This window comes from Hylobates moloch, unplaced genomic scaffold (assembly GCF_009828535.3).
Source record: "Hylobates moloch isolate HMO894 unplaced genomic scaffold, HMol_V3 SCAFFOLD_10, whole genome shotgun sequence".
Lineage (NCBI taxonomy): Eukaryota > Metazoa > Chordata > Mammalia > Primates > Hylobatidae > Hylobates > Hylobates moloch.
Window position 1 is genome coordinate 31777207 of NW_026652285.1, and position 22367 is coordinate 31799573.

General features: G+C 39.5%; 1 protein-coding gene across 5 annotated transcripts in view; it reads left to right on the forward strand.

Annotated features, from left to right (window-relative positions):
- Positions 1 to 22367, forward strand: part of UNC13B (unc-13 homolog B) — a 165889-nt gene that overhangs the window by 67769 nt on the left and 75753 nt on the right. For 4 of the 5 annotated variants that reach the window (XM_058445500.1, XM_032164081.2, XM_058445502.1 and 1 more), the window contains exons 7-9: positions 418 to 652; positions 14871 to 15185; positions 18275 to 18365. In XM_058445500.1, coding sequence (XP_058301483.1) covers positions 418 to 652; positions 14871 to 15185; positions 18275 to 18365 — 641 coding nt within the window. Of the gene's footprint in view, positions 1 to 417; positions 653 to 4572; positions 12829 to 14870; positions 15186 to 18274; positions 18366 to 22367 lie in introns of all 5 variants that reach the window. The other variant, XM_032164079.2, reaches the window with a different exon arrangement.

Here is a 22367-nt window from a genome sequence, read left to right on the forward strand (position 1 = left end):
TTTTCCCGAAGATATGAAAAAGCTAATTTTTTTGAACCTCTGCTCCCTTCCCCTTTCTTTAATAACAGAGGACCAGACTATATTTGTGACATTTAAAAGCAGTTTTTAATTATGGTTATGATAGTTGAGAAGCAGAATTCCAAAGAATTCTGCAGTGGGAAAATGCAACCTGGAGCTCCTCTAAGAATAAGCACTAAAATTAAACTAAGTATATATCTCCTATGATAAGGAAGAGAGACTTGTGGGTATTAATTGAGACAGTTCTGCTCATGGCTCTGAGGTCATCACTGGGCTCATGTGAAGCTCAGCTTGCTTTTGTTCTCAAGGTCCAGACGTTACTACTAAGTTAGAAGCAGAAATAATTCTGAACAACTAAATAAAGCTGGGGTGCTTTGATTCAATGTGCTTATTTCATAGCTTTTGAAGACCCTGATAGTGCCGTTGATGACCGAGATAGTGACTATCGCAGTGAGACCAGCAACAGCATCCCACCTCCTTACCATACAACTTCCCAGCCCAACGCTTCTGTGCACCAGTTCCCTGTGCCGGTGCAATTGCCACAGCAGCTGCTACTTCAAGGCAGTTCCCGGGACTCTTGTAATGACTCTATGCAAAGTTATGACCTTGATTATCCAGAGCGGCGGGCCATCAGGTGGGTATTGGGCACAAAGTACTTTCTCTTCCTAATATCCAGGTCTCATGATGCAATTGGCAACAAGAATTTGGATGCTTTAACCTGAAGAGGTAGCCGAAGTGTAGCAGTATCACGGGCCTAACTACAGTCATTTTGCGTCGATTATTAGTCTTTTTTTTCTTCCACATGTTTATACATTGCCATAAGGAATTTTATGTTTATATATTGCCATAAGGAATACTTCTCTTTATGATCAGTGATTCTCAACTGATCAGGGCAGTCCCACTTGGGGTGTATCTGCCCCACTTCCTGACTCAGTGAGTTTGGTATACCCTTCGCCAAGATTAAAAACAGAAAAAATCACAGATTGGATAGTCCTTCTTGCCTAAATATTTCCCTGGGAACTTTAGAAGAAAACCAATATGATTTCTTATAGCAGATTAAGTATTTTTACTGGAACTTTGTTTTAATTTTATTTTATTTCTTAAATATATAAAACAATTATGTGGTTTAAAAAACGTTAAGATACAATACAGCATAAAGAGTTTCCCACCCACACTTACCTTCCTCCACCCCATCTTCTTCCTGTTTCGTAATTCCCTTCCTACTGTTGTTTCTTATGTATCCTTCCATAGACTATTGTCATATATTTATGAGTATAAAAGCAAATACATACATATGTGCTCTCCCCTGCCCCAAGATTAAAAAAAATTTCAGACTTAAAGAAAATTTGGAGACATAATTCAATGAACACCCATATTCATGTTGCCTAGATTTACCAGTTGTGTTAACATTTTACCACATTTACTTTATCTCATTCTCCCTAATATGTATTCATATACACACATTTTCTCTGAACCACTTAAAAATAAGTTGCTTCATCAAAAAGTATTTCAGCATGTTACTCCTAAGAAAAAGAACTTTATCTTATTTTAACCTCAATATCATGATCACACTCAAGAAGTTTAATGATGCAATGTTATTATCTAATGTTTAGACCATATTTAAATTTCCCCAGTTATCTCCATAATGTTCTGTGTATATATTTGTTCCCTTCTGGTCCAGGATCCAATCCAGAACTGTGGTGCATTGCATTTGGTTTTCATGTTTCCTTAGCCTCCTTTAATTTAGCAAAAATTTCATTGTCTTTTTTTTTGGTCTTTTAAGAAGCTTTTTTTTTTTTTTTGAGACAGAGTCTCACTCTGTCTCCCAGGCTGGAGTGCAGTGGGGTGATCTCGGCTCACTGCAACCTCAGCATCACCGGTTCAAGTGATTCTCGTGCCTCAGCCTCCCGAGTAGCTGAGACTACCGGTGCACGCCATCATGCCCGGCTAATTTTTGTAGTTTTGGTAGAGACGGGGTTTCACCCTGTTGGTCAAGCTGGTCTCCATCTCCTGGCCTCAAACGATACGCCTTCCTCTGCTTCCCAAATGGAATTACAGGTGTGAGCTGCCATGCCTGGCCTAAGACACATTTTTTTTTTTGAAGAGTGCAGGCCAGTTGTTTTGAGAATGCCCCTTAGTTTGGTTTTTGTCTGATTGTTTCTTCATGTTTAGAATCAGGTTAAACATTTTTGGCGAAAATGCTGGATGTTTCCTTCACATGCATTCAGGAAGCACATACTTTGTCTTATTATTGGTGATGTTTAGTTTGATCTCATGGTTAAAAAATTTGGTATATGCCGTATCTCTCCAGTGTAAAGTTTCCTCCTCTCCTTTGTAATTAATAACATCTGGAGTGATACCTGAGACTGTATCAATACTCTGTTTCCCCAGTAGTCTTTTACTCAATGATCTTAGCATCCATTGATCCTTGCCTGAATCAATTATTTTATTGATTGGAGGTTAGTTTTCAAGAAATCATTCCAATTTAGCTTATCCTTTTAGTTTCTAAAATTCACTAGACTGGCTAGGTGCAGTGGCTGATGCCTATAATCCCAGCACATTGGGAGGCCAAGGCGGGAGGATCACTTGAGTCCAAGAGCTTGAGACCAGCCTGAGAAATAGAGTGAAACCTCATCTCTACAAAAAATAAGCAAAATTAGCTGGACGTGGTGGCACATGCCTGTAGTCCTAGCTATTTGGGAGGCTGAGTTGGGAGAGATTGCTTGAGTCTGGGAGGTCGAAGCTCTAGTATGCCAAGATTGCACCACTGCACTCCAGTCTGGATGACAGAGCAAGACTCTGTCTCAGTCAATCAATAAAAAATTCACCAGACCATAGGATGATCTCCTTTTCTTGCCCACTTCACCAAACTGCTACATGGTGAGTTTAGAGACAGGGTCTTGTGTTGTTGCTCAGGCTGGTCTTGAATTCCTGGGCTCAAGTGATCCTCCTGCCTCAGCCTCCCAAAGTGCTTGGATTACAGGTGTGAGCCACTGCACCTGGCCTTCTGGAAGATTTTTAGTGACTAAGTGTCTGCTCTGATCTTGCTTCTGTTTCCTAAATGAATGCTTTCGGATGTTATATCTATAAAGAACACACTGAACTAATAAGCTCCTAGCCTGTAGGTTCTTTCCCCATCCCTACCTTGGTACACAGAAGAAGGCAGTCTTTAACCTAAGTGAAAGAAAGGTCAGGCTGTCTTCAGTATTCATTGTTTTAAGTTGGACATGTAGCTTCTGCTACTATAATCAGTATAGGGAAAGATTTTCTTTTCACTGTGATCCTCAATGCATATAGCCTTTAGATTTCACAAACAACAAATTATAATGCCTTAGGCTGGGCGCGGTGGCTCACGCCTGTAATTCCAGTAGTTTGGGAGGCTGAGGCGGGTGGATCACCTGAGGTCAGGAGTTCGAGACTAGCCTGGCCAACATGGTGAAAACCCACCTCTACTAAAAATACAAAAATTAGCTGGGCCTGGTCGTGGGCACCGGTAGTCTCAGCTACTTGGGAGGCTGAGGCAGGAGAATTGCTTGAACCCAGGAGGTGGAGGTTGCAGTGAGCTGAGATCATGCCATTGCACTCCAGCCTGGGCAACAAGAGCGAAACTGCGTCTCAAAAAAAAAATTATAATGCCTTAAATAATTTGTTCTTTTTTGTAGTATAACACAGTTTGACTTCTGCTGATAGTAAAAAATTGTTTTATATGTATTTTTTTCTTATTAAAAGAAATATGTTTGACTATATTCTTGGCTACACATCCTCAAATATAACTTTCAGAAAGTTAACAGCTTGGCTTCTTTTTAGACTAAAAATTTATCAGCAAATTTCGTTTTCTTGAAATCCCTTGATGTATTTTGCTGGTATACTTTAATATTGCAAATACATTCTAGATATTGGTACAACATGTTTAATTTTTTCATTTGTTTCTTAGAAAAATAAAAGAATTCTAAAAAGCTCACCAATGAAAAATGATTGCAAATTGAAGTATTTAAAAATTGATATTATAGCTGTTCTTTTTCTGATATGGAATAAACTTTTTGACTACATTGATATGTAGTCATTGATAAGAACATGTGGATTTCCTTTTCATATTTTTTTAGTCTGAATGCTTTTTATCACATTGGCAATTTTATTGTTCTAGTCTTCTCATTGAACATGTATTAAGTCTTACAACTTCTTTCTTCCTTTTCCCTGTCTCTTCCTTTTTCTTTGCTTTATTGTTCCTCCAATTTTATCCCTTCACATCAGACAAGGGTCACAGGCTAAAGATGAAAAAATTAGGATTATTTCAGCCTTCTCTGATGTTGACTATGAAGAGCAAGAAGATATACATAAGGAGATAGAGGGGAAAATATCACAAGAGTTTCTAGAAAATAATAACATAAACTTGAAGGAAGCAGAGGTAAAAGAAATTAGAACCCTTTCAAAAGCTGATGAATACTACAGCCAACAAAAACGACCAAAGTATAAGAACAGGAAAAAGATACCACTTCAGAGCCAACAAACAGAATTCTCTACTGAGTTTAAGGTTGAACCATCTGTTTTCTCCAGATATCCTCAGAAATATGATACACTAGATAGAAGAAGAAAAAAGAAACCCTTATACAATCATTTTGAAGACGGTGAAAGAAGGCAATATGATGAGAGATCTGAAACTAAGACTAACTACAAAAGTACATATTCTAATACTGAAAATTGTATCCTTTGCCATACTGAAAATAAACAAAATATGGGGTACCCAGTTTTGTACCCCTACAAAAATGGATTTGTGGTTAAGAGTGGCATGCAGTGCATTAAGTTGGAAAGTCATGATTATGATCTGTCCAGTTGTTTAAGGCACTGTGAAAAGTCATCTGGCTCAAACCAGCATGTCACTAATTTTACCTCATTAGATATTCTTGAAGATTCTACTAGTAGTACTTCTGATGAACTTCTGGATTCTCCCATTTCTGATAAGCAGGAAAATTTACAGTCACCAACATGGCATTCATCCAATGTCCACCATATTGGAGATTTTCCTGAAGAATATTATGTAGCAAATTCAGCATTGCCATTACAAAGGATGAATTGTGATGCAAAAACACTTGGAGATCTGTCTGGGTGCTCTGTAGAAGAGATAACCCCTTCCTCTATTGAGGAGCCCAAGGAGGACCATATTGATACAATGGATGAGCTTCAGTGTTTGGTAGAAACGGTGTCAGAATATTTAGCAGAGAAGGAAGAGGAGATTAATAGATTTGGTTCACTTTCAAAAACTAAAAAATCACATAAACCAAATAGTACTGTTGATGCAGAACAGAGAATGCCTGGGGATCAAATACCACCTTTAACTATTGTCAAGAATGACAAGGACATGGCCATCTCTTTCCCTGAGTTGACTGGAGTAAAATGTTCTGTTGGTTCTTTGTTTAGTTCACTCACAGAAAAAGTGGGTTCAGGCACAAAGCATCTAACAAACTCTGTAGAAAAGTTGGTTTCCTTAGTCCCAGAAAAAACAGAAACTCTTAATCAAATAGAGGCAATTAATTCGGAATCTAAACCCAGAGCCATGGCAGTATTGGAGAAGGATCTTTCCATGCAATCTCCATTATCCTGTCAAAGAGATGATAATGTGAATATAGGCAGACATGGAAAAACCTCTGAAAATGAGCACATGGGTAATAAAACTGGGAGTTTATACTTTCAGAATACAACAGAAAGTATTGCAAAGGACTTGGCTCCACAGAATCAGAGTTCAGTTATAAAGTCGGTTTTCAGCAGGTTAAATCCATTGAAGATCTTTTCAGAAAAGGAGGAAACAAAAAAAGATGATGACCAGAGTAAGCCACCAAGAAAAGAAAGCTTTGTTGAGTGTGGTTTGGAGTTAAATAAAAGGGAAAGCACTCTTGACAATCACAGTAGTAGCATCATTGCTTTAAATAGGAGTGATGAAGAAACTGTGGGCTGGTTCCAGATGCCCACAAGTGAGAATTTATTGTCCTCCCAAGTAACCAGTGAACCTTCAAACTTAGTTAGTTCTGCAAGTAAAAATGATGATATTGAGAGTCTATTGGAAAGAAAACCCTGTATAGATCTGTCTCTGTTACCAGATCAACAAAAAATATGTGCCAAAGATACTCCAGGACATCCTTGTATAGCTGGCAGTAGAACTGCAAATAAAGAGGTATCTTCAAAGCCATTAGAGGAGGACAAAGTTACTGGTAATGATGATTTCCTTGAGCCACTCAGAAAATCATTTAGCCAGTTTTTGCTCACTTCCCCTGAGACTTGTTCAAAGGAAAGTTTGTCAGAATCTGTGAAAATTCACCAGATGGAGGAAGATGGATTAGAAAGGGGCTCTAAGAAAGATGGTCGTTCCTTTTCCTTTAGTGGAAAACTAAATCTTCCATTTTTTAGAGGTCTTGGTCATTCTGAAAAGCAACAGGAGTTAAAAGAGAAAGGAAGCATTTTTCCTTTGTTTAAATTTTCTTTCACTGACAGCAAGGTTACTGTTAATGACCAGAGTTTACATGGCTCAGCAGTAACCACTGATAAGGAGAGCAAAAAAAATTGCCATGAAGATACCAAACATAGTTCAATAAAATCTAGTTCTGTTCCAAATATTCATAGTGATCTAGGAAAATTTGACAGTAGAGAGGAATTTAAAAAGAATGACCAAATAAATTGTCCTGAAGATGCCAAACTTAATTCAATAAAATCTAGTTCAGTTCCAAATATTCATGATGATCTAGAGAAGTTTGACAGTACAAAAAAATTTAATAAGAATGACCAAGTAAATTATCCTGAAGATGCCAAACTTAGTTCAATAAAATCTAGTTCCACTCCAAATATTCATGATAATCTAGGGAAATTTGACAGTACAGAGGAATTTAATCAGAATGACCAAATAAATAGTCCTGAAGATGCCAAATTTAATATAATAAAGTCTGATTCAGTTACAAATATTAATAATGATCTGGAGAAATTTGGGTGTATAGAGGAATTAAATCCAAGTGACCACACAGCAGGAGAGAATTTCGAAAGAGATGGCTTAGCCATCCCTGGGGTTGTGCCCAAAGAACATATAACTTCAGATCCTTTAGGAGAAGGTAAGAATCTTATACAAGCAGCATCTTCAGTAGCATCAGGCTCTTCATTAGAGTGTATTTCTACCACTTCCAAATCCACTTTGGTTAATGAAATTAATGAAGATAAGGTTATAGATAAGACTTCCAAGAAAAAAACCCAAGGAAGCTTCCTTTCTGGCCTGTTTAATAGGTTTTCTTCTGCTGAAAATTTGTCTAGTCAAGAATTAAATTTGAAAAATGATGACTCCTATCACAAGAATAATACCCCAGGTTTAATCTCTGGAATATTTAACCTGCTATCAAATAGCAGTATGACTGATCATAAACCAGAGGAAGCAAAGTTCATGTCTTTAGGCAACATGAAGAGTTTGAATGGAGATAAGCATTTATCCTTGGATGAGGTCCCTGCTACTTCATGCGTGACTTCTGAGAATCTGAAGAAGCATGTTGAAAAACATGAAACTTCTAGCTTCATAGAAGCCTCCTTATTACCTAAAGAAAACATACCATTATCTGATGCTGGGGATGATAATCATCATTGTTCCCCTACAGAGAAAAACCAGCAAAGTGAAAAGCATCACCCCTCCTCCGAGAACGTTGTACTTCACTGTGCTCCAAGTGCTCAGTTAGGTTTTTTGGAGAAATCTATGGCTAAGAGGCAAACGCCAAACCATATTCTTGAGGCAACACTACATGAAAATTCAAACAAGTTAAATTCACCTGTACTAAATACTAACATTCTCAATAAATCAAACAACTATCAGGCTTTTGAAGAGATGAACAATCCTTTCTGTTTTGAATGGGACTCTGACATAAAAGATTTGTCTAAAAATTCCAGAAAACTTCAGCCACTTTATTATATGTTAAATCAAAATAGATTTCCATCAGCTGATGCTTTCTTGTGGCTTGACTCAGAAAACTCAGTGATAAATTTTTGCCAAAAAGATCAAAATGCAAATATCTTGGAGTGGAGAACAAATCCAAACAGTGTCATTTGGTGTGACTTACCATATGAATCATTCAATCAGTTAGCATTTAATGAAGATTACTTATTAAGAGGTGATGTGTGGGCAGCTAACTCGTTATATGGAAACTCTGGTCCTCTTCCAATTAATGAGGCTAATAATTCACTAGAAGAATTACCCATTGACTTAAGTTCTTCATCAGATCATGAAAAGACTACATGCCCCATAATTGATCAAGAATCATTAAGAATGGATGAAAACTTTATTTTTTCAAGCTTTGGTTATGAGTACCAGGAATGGTTGTCATGTCTTGAACATGGAGTGTGGTGGCCATCAGAGGATGGGGATTATGGATATTATATGTTTCATGATGGTCAATATATCTATTCTCTTCTCACTGATTCTACTGGGCAGTATGCATATTTATTTATACCTGACTCTTATCAAGAGTATTTGGATTGTGATTTACAGACAAATGGTCTATCAAGTATTATGTTGGATGACAGCATTATTTCTGCCTGTAGTTTTAAAGTACTTGATAAGGAAGATGAAATATTGTGGTATGTTGAAGAGGAACCAATTGATGACCCTCTTGATTTATCTTTAGCTTTGCCAAGAAGTGAGGAACCATTGTATCTAAATTTAGAAACCTTTTCACAAGTACTTAAAGAGTCAAGTTATGACCAAAGCGATCAGCCACTAGATTTTTCAGGCTATAATCGTCAAAAGTTTAAAGGAGATTTTAGATCTTTCAAAGAAAAGCCATGTGGTTCTGAAGACCCTGAATGTACATTAGATCTCAGAAATCAGCCCCGAACTATTAGTAATCATGTCTTAAGCAGAGATCAAATTATAGAAAGAGATAAAAACCAGCCTCTAGCTAAAGATTCATCAGTTCACCTTTCCAGTTTCCATTGGCTTCAGTCTTCTGTTGAAGAAGTTACCACTTTGTTTCATCCTGAAAATATGACTAAAGTCTCACAACAAGCAGAAGAGAAAACATTAGTGAACAAAGTAACTTCAGTATTTTCTGTTTTGGGTGCCTCAGTTGGAAGTACTTTGAAGTTTGATAAGAGTGAATCCTTAGAGTCTTTGGCCATGCAGAAAGTGAATCAGCAGTCAGATTTAGCAGAGCTCACAAATGATGGCTTTCAGTCATTAATCGTGAGTAAGCAATTAGAGAGTAACTCCCCAAATGTGGAAAAAAGTCTTCTTAAGGATTCAGAAAGACAGATAGTATCCAATGTTTGGCATCCAGAATTGACCAAAAATGTAAGGCAAGAATTCTCTTCAAATAAAAACATCCATGTGAAAAAGCAAAGTTTGTTAAAATCTGGTTTCCAGGTAAGCCAAACAACTCCTCAGGCTAAATCAGGTGTAAAAGATGACGAAATCATTACAATGGACTCTATTTCAGTTTCTCCTGCACCTCAGCCTAGTGGGGATGAGCATGAGAATTGTGAGCTTCCCCAGGGCCAGTCATCCAAAGAGTCTGATAAAACCTTATTTAAAAGTGCATTGAAACTCTTCAGTCGAGAAGAATCGTCAGTTAGTATGACAGCAAATGAAAAACAGTCATCTGGATTTTTGAATCTTTTTAAGACTCAGGTGAATAAAGAAGGATCACCGAACTTAGAAAACACTGGTGATACAAATGTCAAGATATCACCTCAAGAAAAGAAAGAATCTTCTGGTGTTTCAAATTTTTGGGGTACCCTTGGGGATTTCTTTAAAGCCAATGTATCTCCTATACAGACAACTGAAAATATGTCTGTTTGTTCAATGACTAATAAGGATGAGGTCAGGTCAAGTCCTACTCCTATGGAGCTAGCTAGCCAGGGTGCTGGGAACTTTCCTGCTGCACCAATTTCCCCTAAAGGGAAGGCTAGAGTTAGAAGACTGAACAAACAGACTAATATCGATGACAGTAGGTTAAAGGAACCATCAACTAGAGGGATCCAGGGTAATGATTTGACTGAAAAAGAGGTACCATTCAGAGACCATCTAATCCAGCAGTCACCTAATTCATCTTTTTCAACAAGTAGTCTCAAAGAGTCTTCCAGGGAGTCTTCAGCAGAAACTAGTGGTATGACTACAGTGACAGAAGTTTCAAAAAGTAATGAAATATCCTTTGATACCATGAGCAAAACAAATTCAAATGAACAAGATCATTTTTCTGACAAAGACTGGAGTTTCTCCATGGCTACAACATCTTCATCTCAACCAGAGTTATCAACCAAAAAGAGTATATTTTCTTTTCTGACTGGATCTGAAAAATCTGAGAACAGAGCCTCTGCTACTCTACCAAGAGCCAAATCTCAAGCAGAAGGGCTATTCACACTTCCTTCCTTTTTTTCCACTGCTAGCTCAAGCATTAAGAAGGATGCCTCTCATAGTAGCTCTACTTTTAGTTTCTTCAGCTTGTCCTTTTTGGATCAAAAAAAGGAGACCTCTGGGGAAAAACAAAGCATTTCAACTGTTGTTCCAGTGACCTCCCAGCCCTGTAAGAAGACAAATGTTCTTGTAGACAGTGGTAGCACAATGACCAGAGAAAGTTCCAGTGGTCATAGAGATAGCATGGCCCAAGAAGTAGTTCGTGAACAGCAAATGGCACCTTGTATTTCCATTAACAACACCATTGAGTTTACCTCCCTTGCAGATGAGCTCAGTGTAGAGAAGGACTTTCAGGAAAAACTAAGTTCCAATATTGTACCAGGGACATCAGTGGATTTCCAGATGAATGAGTTGCAAAAAGACATTATTCCTCCTTCACCAGAGTTTCAGGCACAGGCTGAAACATTCCTCATTGGCCCAGAGAACCTTGGGATAGCTCCCCATGAAGAAGAGGCTTTCAACCACAAAGCCTTCCCCAGTGACTCACTGTCCAACTCTTTTTCACATGCTAAACAGTTAATTGAAAAATTCAGTGATTTAGACACTTGTACTAACTGCCACCAAAATGAGAAATTTACTACTGACCCAGTGAACTTGCCATTAGAAAAGGCCCCTGATGAGGTCCTACCACAGATCCTGGAGCCAGCCTCTTCCTCTCCAGAGCCAGGGTGTGCAGGGAACCTTCAAAACCAAGATGCAGATAAAGAGGAAGACAAATTTGCATTAGGCTCTTCAGTAGACATGCTTTCAGGGTTTGTGACCAAAGTGAAATCTTTCTCTGGGAGCTTAATTGAACCTCCCAAAACACTCTCTGGACTTTTCTCCTCTCCTAAATCTCCAAAGAAAAACTCCTTTTTCTCTCTTGCTTCTGATGTATCATCTCAGCCCCTCAAAGGTGAATTATTTGGAATTTTCAAAAGTCCCAAGCCAGAGCCATACAAACAAGAATCATCTCTCCCAGCTACTTCATGGCTTCAAAATGGTGGTTCCAGAGATGCTGTAGGATCAGTACCTCCAGAAAGGAGAGAAGCTGCCTTTACAGCACCCAGTTCAGAATCTACTGTCAGTGACTGTAGAATGACTGTGGTTAGTGCAAAGCCAGAATCAGATATCTTGACAGATGATGCTAAACTAACAACCAAAATGGAAGACAATAATACTCCTGAAAATATTCTGGAACCTCAACGTTCTGAAACAATTAATACATCTTCTTTCTCAGGTGATGATACTGGGCAAGGAGTATTGTCTCTGAGTGATGAAGGAGACATGGGGATATTGCAAGCTACAGACACAGAGGCATCGTTAGAAGCAGAGAACTTTGCGCTGCCAACACAGTTGCATCCAGATCCTACCTGCATTGCCAAAGAGCTTCCACCTCCAATTCAGCCACCTCTTCCTCTTGAGTCAGAGCCAGCTATTCAAACTGCCTCCACAAACCAAGACTTACTGGAGCTGCATCCAGCCAGTTCACTAGAAACTGATACTACGCTGTTCAGTGATGCGAGTGTGAGCCAGAGCACCACACTGGAAACTGAAGGGCACTTTTCTCATCCTCTGCTGGAGGACCCTGCGCTTCCTGCCAAAGAAAGTTGTGAGATAATTCATGCCCAGAAAGATCCACCTGTAGTCCGCCAGGAAACAGAACAGTCAAGACCACGTTTTGAGATCCCAAATGTGACCACTTGGCCAAAGCTTCGTTTGCCATCCTCTGCTACTAACCATGGGAAACCACTGAGCTCTTTCTTTTCCTCACCTCTCCCCTCTGGCAATAGAGCAGCAGAAACTGGTTTAATGTCCAGTTTTAAGAAGTTGTCAACTCTATTTGAGGGAAGTAGTGAGGGGAAAGGGAGTGTACCAGCAAGTGATTCAAAACTAGGATTTGGAAAGGTGGATCTTTCATTTCCGTGGCCAAAAGAGAACAAAGGGGGCCCTGAACCAATGCCTACAGAATCCTCCCCTCCAGTTTTAGTTACTAGCGGTGATCAGGACCTTAACTCCAGTGAGGCTAACAAAGCTTTGGAGTCTTCTCAAATATCTGGGGCTAGTGCTCAGCCAGCTAATGTCTACACTCAGCCCTCTGGGACCTCTGAGCAGCTGGCGGCCAGGCCAGAGGTCTGTGCTCAGGGGCTTTCAGGGCCTGGAGAAGGGGGAAACCAGCAGGAAATCTCAGCATCTGGAGAACACTGGGATACCAAAGGCAACCTCTCTAGCCCCGCTTGTCCTTCAGGGAAACATGAAGAAGAACCCTCCACTGTCTCTGAGATATTTCACCAGCCAGAAAAACAAGAAGAGGAGGCAGTGCCTGCCAGTACTGACTCTGATTTGAATGTACAGCAGCCAGTCACTCTGAATGACATCAAGGAGCTCATTACCAACAAAAGGCCTGTTCTTAACTCAAGCATCATAAATGGCTTTAAGGAATTGACCATTTATGATGCAAGTGACTTAGTGGTAGATTAATCATAGCTTGCTTTTTATCCTTCCTGTGTCTTTCCTAGTACCCGAGCTTCATGTTAATTAGGGGTTAAATAACAAGAACTCAATGTGTGGGTACTTTCCTCCTCCTCTTCTCTCTCTGCCAAATGTAATTCATTTATTGGAACAAGGAGCTTCCTGCTTAAAGCAAAGGCTGGGCACCCGATATTTACTCATTCTGGTTTGCTCTGCCTTGTATAAGGTGAAATGGAGAAAGGAAGGCAGGAAGAGGTAGTAAGTAGTTGGTGGTATATATTAACTACAACTACATATAGGCTAGGATGCTTCCTTGGGCCTTAGGCACTTATATCTTGTAGGAGATGGGGATAGACCTATTTTGCTTTGTTTTTTCAAGTCTTCTAAGATGCTTTCTTCAGTGGCAATGAGTGTATTAAGTAAAATACAAAGTGCAAAGGATACCTTGGGATAGTCTGTATTCCCATATCCTATTCCATACAGATTTGCATAGTTTCTTCCAGGGTATCATCTTTGCCTTTTACTACCCTCAAGGCTGATGTCTGATAAATGCTTTGAGTAAAATCTTCACAGGAACTCAGAGCTGTCCTTTGCTCTAGTTCTTCAGTCTCGAGCAGTGTACAGGATCCATCTGCAGAGGGTACTATTATTTCCTCTAAGAAGCAGTACCATACAGTACAGATTAAGAATGCTACCTTGACCTCTGGCCCAAACTTGTTCAGAGGGGTTGGTCAGGGTCAGTGTGTGTGTGTGTGTGTGTGTGTGTGTGTATACTTATGTACAAGTATATGTGTTTGTGTGTTGAACTACTCAGAACAGTGACCTGGTACCTATTCTGCTGGCATGGGCTAGAGGATCAGAAATCAGCCTGAAAATACCAGGTAATTAGGAGGAACTTTAGAGAAAATCCCATTGGAAAATAACAGTGATTTGTCTTCTTTGACCAAGGGTGAACACAAGCCCTTTAGTTAAAGGCTTGACTCTGTGGTAAGACAATTCTTCAAAAGACCTGAAGCCCTTAGATGATAGGGCCATAAGACTCAAGGAAGTAACTTCTAGATACTGCTCTTCTTTCCACCACTCTGCCCTTCTTGCCACTGTCACATTCTCTGCTACAACTGCTTTCTCTCATAACTTTCTAGATATGGGAATACAGGTGATTGAGAATAGATTGGCTTGCTGGTCTTCAGATACAGAAATGCATGAATACGGCTCTGACCCAGCTCCTGGAGTTGGACTTTGTCCACTCTTTCCAAAACTGAGCCTTGCCCTGAAAGAAGCTCTGTTATAGATGTTCATCTTTGGGACACTTCCTGTGCTGCCAGGGATATCATTGTAGCATTTATGTTGATGAGACCATTCGTTTGTGTAATCTCTTGATCCTGGCCTCTATCTTCCAATGGGTTCTATTAATTCATCTTGCAGATGAGGAAACTGAGATGATAATTGAAGGAATATATCTGCCCTCCTTTGCTCATCCTAAGGTACAGGCATACACATTTACAATTGTAGAGGAAGAAATGATGACCTCAATGTAATAAGTAATAGAAAAAGAGTGGAATTCATTCATTCCATTTTACTGTGTGGAAATTAAAGAAAGATTAATCACAGCCACTGGACAAGCTTCTTTAGAAGACTGAATAAAGAATTTTAGGAATAAGTAACAGGCCATTTTAATAATTTTTAATCCTACTCACAAATCGCCTATTAAGATAAAATATCCTTCAAAGTCAAGTGCAGAGCTGAGGTTAAGTGTTGTTGGAGAACCCAGCATGTCGTGTTGTTTTCCTGTTGTGTTTTTGCTGAATAGAGACTAATTCTTCTAGATTATGAAGTTTGGTCCTCTCTTCCCAAGAACCTCCTATTTGATTCTTGCTACTGATGTAGTCATTATTTCCTGGATGTCTCCATGCTTTTGTCCTGGTCCTTGATTGCATTTATTTGCTTATCTGTCTTTCTCTCATTCTCATAGCCCCACCAGCAGCAGTAGGTATGGCTCCTCCTGTAATGTGAGTCAAGGAAGCTCTCAGCTAAGTGAACTAGACCAGTATCATGAACAAGATGACGACCATCAGGAGAGGGACTCGATTCATTCTTGCCACAGCTCTCACAGCCTGTCCAGAGATGGCCAAGCAGGTTTTGGAGAACAAGAGAAACCCTTGGAGGTGACAGGTCAAGCAGAGAAGGAGGCAGCATGTGAACCCAAGGAGACGAAAGAAGATGCCACAACCCACCCTGCCCCAGATCTGGTGCTGCAAAAAGACCACTTCCTAGGTCCCCAGGAGAGGTAGGCAACAGCTGCCTTGAGGAGCTCACATGGCTTCCTCAGTACCTGCCCTGTGGTATTGCTGAAAATAAGTGATTGTCATTTGTTTCCCTGCAGCTGGGTATGGTGGTAGTTAACACCTCCAGGCTCAACTCTGTATTGCTTCCTTTGATTTATGGTGTACTTTCCAAGATATTTTGGAGATCTCTGAAGAATATTTGGGTTTCTGTTTGTTTGTTTTTGAGATAGGGTCTCACTCTGTTGCCCAGACTGGCACGATCTTGGCTCACTGCAGCCTCGACAGCCTGGTCTCAAGCAATTCTCCCACCTCAGCTTCCTGAGTAGCTGGGACTACTAGATGTGCACCACCACACCTGGCTAATTGTATTTTTTGTAGAGACAAGGCTTCACCATGTTGCCCAGGCTGGTCTTGAACTCCTGAGCTCAAGCAATCCACCTGCCTCAGACTCCCAAAGTGCTGGGATTACAGGAGTGTGCCAGTGCACCCGGCCAGCACTTGGGTTCTTTGTAGTTAGTGAGCTGCAGTGTACCAGGACTTCTTGAGTCTGCAGTTCATAGCTTACTAGCTGACCTTGTATATGGCAGCCTCTGAGTCAGGAACTGACTCGAGCCAGGTTATTTCATCCACTGGGGCTGTTGTGGGTACTTTGGCTGACTTCTTAACCTATTAAGAATGCTACTTTGACCTCTGGCCCAAACTTGTTCAAAGGTGTCGGTCAGGGTCAGTGTGTGTGCATGTACTTATGTACAGGTATATGTGTATGTGTGTTGAAGTACTCAGAACAGTGACCTGATACCTATTCTGCTGGTATGGGCTAGAGGATCAGAAATCAGCCTGAAAATACCAGGCAATTAGGAGGAACTTAGGGAAAATCCCATTGGAAAATAACAGTGATTTCTGTTGTAACTTTTTTGGTGAACATTTTGTTTTGTTTTTCCCTGGCTGAGAAACCTAGGATACAGTTAAGAAAGAATTGATCTAGAAGTCAGATTTAACCCACCCCTCAGCCTCCTCAGGGCCTAGCAATGTGTCTACCAATTTGTATCCATAGGAAGAAAAATTTAAAATGTATCCTCTTTAACATCTCATAATGAAGCTGAGTACAGAGTCTGAATGTTATTACTGAGCTAAATTGGTTAGAATAGCTGATAGGTTGGAGCAGAGCCAGAGTTCTCATTCTCAGCACTGGTGACATTTTGGGCCAGATGATTCTTTGTCGTGTATATTATAGGATGTTTAATAGCATCACTGGCCTCTACACACTAGATGCCAGTAGCAATCCTTGCAACCCTCAGTTGTAACAACTAAAACTGTCTCCTGACAGATTTCCCCTGGTGGAGACAGTTGCCCACTGGGGTAGAGTGATAAGGGATGGGTGTGACTTAGAGTTTCAGATTTCAAGATCTAATAATAAAGCCTCTCACTGAAACACCAGAGCACTGAATGAGGATTACATGGTAAAAATTAGGGAGTGGCTGGTGCTTCTGCTTTACCACTGGATTAATAGATGAGTCGCAAACCTTTCTGAAGATATTAACTTACTTTCTCTCTTCTTCCCTTTTTTGGTTTTTAGTCATCTCTGGTAGCTCATCTAATAGATGGGACATCCAGGAGGTGAGCTGTGGACCAGGCTTCTTATTGGGTTGATGACTCACTGAAAAACTGACTCTGGCTCCCCATAGACCTTAGACTTGGCAGTCACTGTTATCAGGGCAGAGTTCCTGGTGGAGAAGCAGAAGTGCCCAGCACGAGTCCTTGTCCTTCTCTGCTGGTTGTGTCCTCTCAGGTCCTAGCTGTGAGAGTGAAACCCAGTTCTACCTTGGCCAGAAGTGCCCACAAATGTTTTAGAACAGTTGACACATTTAGTTGGTATCAGAAACGACCATGTATTTTAACATGTCTAGATGGTGGACACTTGTCTGCTGAATTGGCTGTAGACCTCAAAGAGAGAAAGGAGAAACATTGTTGCCAAGAATTAACCACTATTCTAATTAATAATGTGGATAATGAGTTGTTCTAATGCAAGGTAGTGTTTCTGTCTCAAAGGTATTTTGTTGTGTATTGTTTATTTTACTGAGGTTGTTCTAGAAGCAGCTCAAGGAACAAGATCATGGCAGTAAAAGGGCTGTGTTTTTTTTTTTTTTTCTTTCTTTCTTGGCACTTTTCATGTAAAAAGGAAGGGGTAAGCCTTCTGAAATACTTAGTAGAGCATGAAGGGTTTGCAGGAACAAAATTCTGCCCTAAGGATGCTATGCAAAATCCCCAAGGGAACTGATCGTTTTAAGAAGTGCAGTGAGAGGAGTTGAAAGGCTTATTCCACCCCTCTCTGCATGGTTTCTATACAACGTATTGACTCAGGGCTCTATTGCCTCTAGAGTCCTGATCCCAGACCGTTCCAGGGAGCTACCACACTGGGTAAATGACAAAAACGAGTAGGAAAAGAGGGAACAGATGAAAAGCTAAAAGGAATTGTCATTTTAGAGATGAATTATTTTCACATTGAGTATTCAGTACTATGCTGCTCATTGGGTAAATGAAAAAAGAAGGAAAAGAAGGAACAGATGAGGCGCAGTGGCTCACGCCTGTAATCCCAGCACTTTGGGAGGCCGAGGTGAGCAGATTGCTTGTGCTCAGGAGTTCAAGACAAACCTGGGCAACATGGTGAAACGCCGTTTCTACAAAAAGTACAGAAATTAGCTGGGTGTGGTGGCATGCACCTGTAGTTCCAGCTGTTTGGAAGGCTGAGGTGGGAGGATTGCCTGAGCCCAGGAGATTAAGGCTGCAGTGAGCCGTGATCATGCCACAGCACTTCAGCCGGGGCAACAGGGTAAGACCCTGCCTCAAAATAAATAAATAAATAAATAAAAGAGGGAACAGATGAGAAGCCAAAAGGAGTTATCGTTTTAGAGAGGAATTGTTTTCACATTGGATATTCAAGTACTATGCTGTTTTAGTAGCCTGAATCACTAAATAAGTGTAGGCATGAGTACAAACCATTTTATTTTAGACATTTGGCAGTCTTGCCTTGAGCAGTGTCACCTTGTGGCCTTGGCTATTTTTAAGAAATGTACTTTTTCTCTGTTACAAGTTTTCCTGAGGAGAATGCATCTTCACCATTTACCCAAGCCAGAGCACATTGGATCCGAGCAGTTACCAAGGTTCAACTCCAGCTGCAGGAGGTAGGAAATCTGTTCTGGTACTGGTTGGGACAATTTTTCCTTTGAAATTGGGAGACATATGGTGCTGGAGAAGCAATCAGTGATTAGTCATCTTCTTACAGTGTGCTTCTGGGAATGCATGACAATTAAGCCAGAGCTTTAAGGGATGGGAAGTGGCCAGTGGCTTTCTTCTGTGCTGATTAATGGAAATCAAATAGACCTAGTGGGCTGAGAGCCTGACCGTAAAGTTAGATGCTTATTTTCAAGTACTGTTCATTGTCTCTTTGAAGCCGTTTGAGTTTAGGGTGAGTTTAGGGCAAGAAACGATTTCAAGCCCCTTAGGATAGTTGTCTCCCTTACCTAGCCAGTTCATACTGGCTGATCTGTAGGGGCCAAAACAGGGTACAAAAATATCTATGGAATTTGCCAGTTTAAGTCCCAAAGTATCAGCACACTAAGATCTGAAACAACGTAAAAAAATTGTAAAAACAAAGATAAATATTTTTCATTTTCAGCGTTACAAGTTTGAAGTGTCTTTATCTGTGTGTTAGGAGGTAGGCAGTCTTTAGGCAGAAGGTACTTTTTTTTCTGTATAAATTTAGGAGGTACCAGTGCAGTTTTGATACATGGATATGTTGCACACCACATTTTTAAAAGCCAAACATCTGTTGATGGACACTTAGGTTGATTCCATATCTTTTTCCCTTTTTTTTTTTTTTTTTGAGTTGGGGTCTTGCTCTTTTGCCCAGCTGGAGTGCAGTGGTGTGATCACTGCAGCTTTGAACTCCTAGGCTCAACCAATCCTCCTACCTGTGCCTCTTTAGTAGCTGGGTCTACAGGCATGCATCACCATGCCTGGCTAATTAAAAAAAAAAAAAATTGTTTTTTTTTTGTAGATGCAGGGTCTTGCTGTATTGCCCAGGCTGGTCTTGAACTCCTGGCCTCAAGCGATCCTCCCACTTTGGCTTTTCAAAGTGCTGAGAGTACAGGTGTGAGCCACTATACTCAGCCCATAATATTTTTGCTACTGTGAATAGTGCTGCAATAAACATATGGGTGCAGGTATCTTTTTGATATACTGATTTATTGAAGTTACATGTTTAATGACAATTGGCTGTCAGTAGTATAATATCTGGCAGATATTAAAAGCACAATCGTGCTCACATATGTGCACATATATTTTAAAAATTAATTTATTTTGAAGCAATTTCAAACTTAAGGAAAAGTTGCAAAAACAGTAAAGAACTACTATGTCTCCTCACCCCGATGTTCCAACTATTCACATTTCACATTTACTTCATTGCCTTCCCTCCATTATGATCAATCTTTTTCTGAATCATTTGAGAGAAAATTGGAGACATGATATTCTGTCATTCCTAAATCTTCCTTTGTATTTCCCTATAAACAAGGCTATTGTCCTGTATAACCATGATACAACCATCCAAATCTGCCAAACAACAATAACAACACTATTATCAAGACCCTATCCATATTTTGCCAACCATCCCGACAATGTCCCTTTTTCCTTTCTAATCCAGAATCCAATCCAGGATGACACATTGCATTTAGTTGTGATATCTCTTTAGCTTCCTTCAGTGTTTCCCATCCTTAGCAGTTTTAAATTATATAGGCTTTTCATTTTGTAGCATGTTCTTCATTTTGGGTCCATTCAATGTTTCCTCATGTCCGGACTGAGGCCATCCTTCCACGGCAGGAATTACACACAAAAAATGATGCTGTGCTCTTTTCAGAGCATTGCATCAGAAAGTACCTGATGTCAATGTGTCCTACCATTTATAATGTTAGCCTTGATCAGTTGGTTAAGTTTGTATTGGCCAGGTTTCTCCACTGACAAGGTACCATTTTTCCCTTTGTGATTGTTAAGTGCCTTGTGGTGCAGTACTCTCAAGATATGCTGGTATCTTGTTCCTTATCAAATCTCTACCTACCAGCTAAGTAACCGTCTCCTATCTGAATCTACCACCACTAATGATGGTTGCCAATGGGTAACTTTCTGTTTCTATTATTCTTTCTATATTAATTAATTAGTTGGCAATCTATTTTTAGGAAGAGATTTCTCTTTTCTCTCATTTATTTATGTCAATATTGCATTATGACTCTTACATTTCTAATTTATTACATGAGTTATAATCCATTACTGTCATTTATTTTGGTGCTCAAATTGTTCTGGCTTCATATGAGCACTCTTAATTTGACCCTTCAGGGAGAAGATAATGTTTTAGTACTTATTGAAAAGATAGCTGCTTGGAAAAGGTATTTTGAATACAGATATTTGAAAATGCTACTATTTGTATATATATGTGTGTGTGTGTGTGTGTGTGTGTGTGTGTTCTTTTATCAGAAACAATGTTACTGATAAAAACTCATAACTGCATGCTCTAAAATCTTGGAAAGAGACTATTAACATATTAAAAATATTTCTAATGAAAATTTCCAATGAGTTTTGAACTTGTTAAAAATATGAAAATATTTCTCACGATTTTGCAAGAACAGCTGACATCAGAGAAGAGGAAAAATTACTAGCCAAAGTTTAGCAAAATCTCTGAATAATTAGTATGTTGGAAGCAATTGCTCTTCTTTCATTAAATTTGATATATCATTATCTTTTTCAGCTGTGACAGCTATGAAAACCATGTATTGAAGTAATTGAGTGTACAATCAGACCTTAAAGTCATTCTATAACAAAATATTAAAATAAGATTTAGGAAATAGGCACATTATATCACATTGTTTTAAAAAAAGTATCACTGTGAATATTTTTAGTTACAGCAAAAAAATTTTTTGTTAATAAACATTAAAAAATTTTTAAGTTTGTTATGCTTTTCACATTTTAATTTTTATAATGTATATTAGTGCAGTTATACATCTATATAATTTTTAAATGAATAAATATACATATGTTGAGAGGTTCATGCTAAAAAATTTTCCATGGATAGGGCTGCCTAATTGCAAACACTGGGAGTCCGTTGATATAGACTGACTTGAGGCAAACAAATGTTTGTTTATTTATTTATTGAGACAAGGTCTCACTTTGTGGCTTAGGCTAGAGTACAGTGGCATGATCATAGCTCACTGCAGCCTCAACCTCCTTGGCTCAAGTGATCCTCCCACCTCAGCTTCCCTTGTAGCTAGGACTACAGGTACATACTACCACACCCAGCTAATTTTTTTTAATGCTTTGTAGAGATGGAATTTCACTGTGTTGCTCAGGCTGGTTTTGAACTTCTGAACTCAAGCGATCCTCCTATCTCAGCCTCCTAAATTGCTGGGATTATAGGTGTGAGCCACTGCATCTGGCTAAACAAGCTTTTTTTTTTTCTTTTTTTTTTTTTTCTTTTTAAGATGGAGCCTCACTCTGCTGCCCAGGCTGGAATGCAGTGGTGTGATCTTGGCTCACTGTAATATCCACCTCCCAGGTTCAAGCACTTCTCATGTCTCAGCTGCCCTAGTAGCTGGGCCTACATGCCTGGCTAATTTTTTTTTTTTTTTTTAATTTTTAGTAGAGATGGGGTTTTACCATGTTGGCCAGGCTGGTCTCAAACTCCTGATCTCAAGTGATCCACCTGGCTCAGCCTCCCAAAATGCTGGGATTACAGGCATGAGCCACCACGCCTGGCCTAAACAAGCATTTAAAATGAACGTTTATGGAATGAATGTCATAATACTTACTGATTTTTTATTTCTAAGTTTTTTAAAAGTAAGGGTCTTGTAATTCTTCCTATAAAGCAAAGTAATTAGCCTTATTCAGATAAAAGGAAAGCTCTGAATTAGAAAAATAAGAATATATTGGAGAAGACACAGTTTAAGTTATGGCCTTTTCTTTTTCAGAAGTATGATAATTCAGAGTCTCTCAAAAAGACTAGCTGAAAACAGTTGCCAAAGCTTGGAATCATACAGACAGAGGCATGGTTTACCTAAGAGTAACTAAGAACTTAATGGAATAAGAGAACAATAGTAAAGATATTCTTAACACAGGTGAACTGGCAACTGATTAGAAATGTC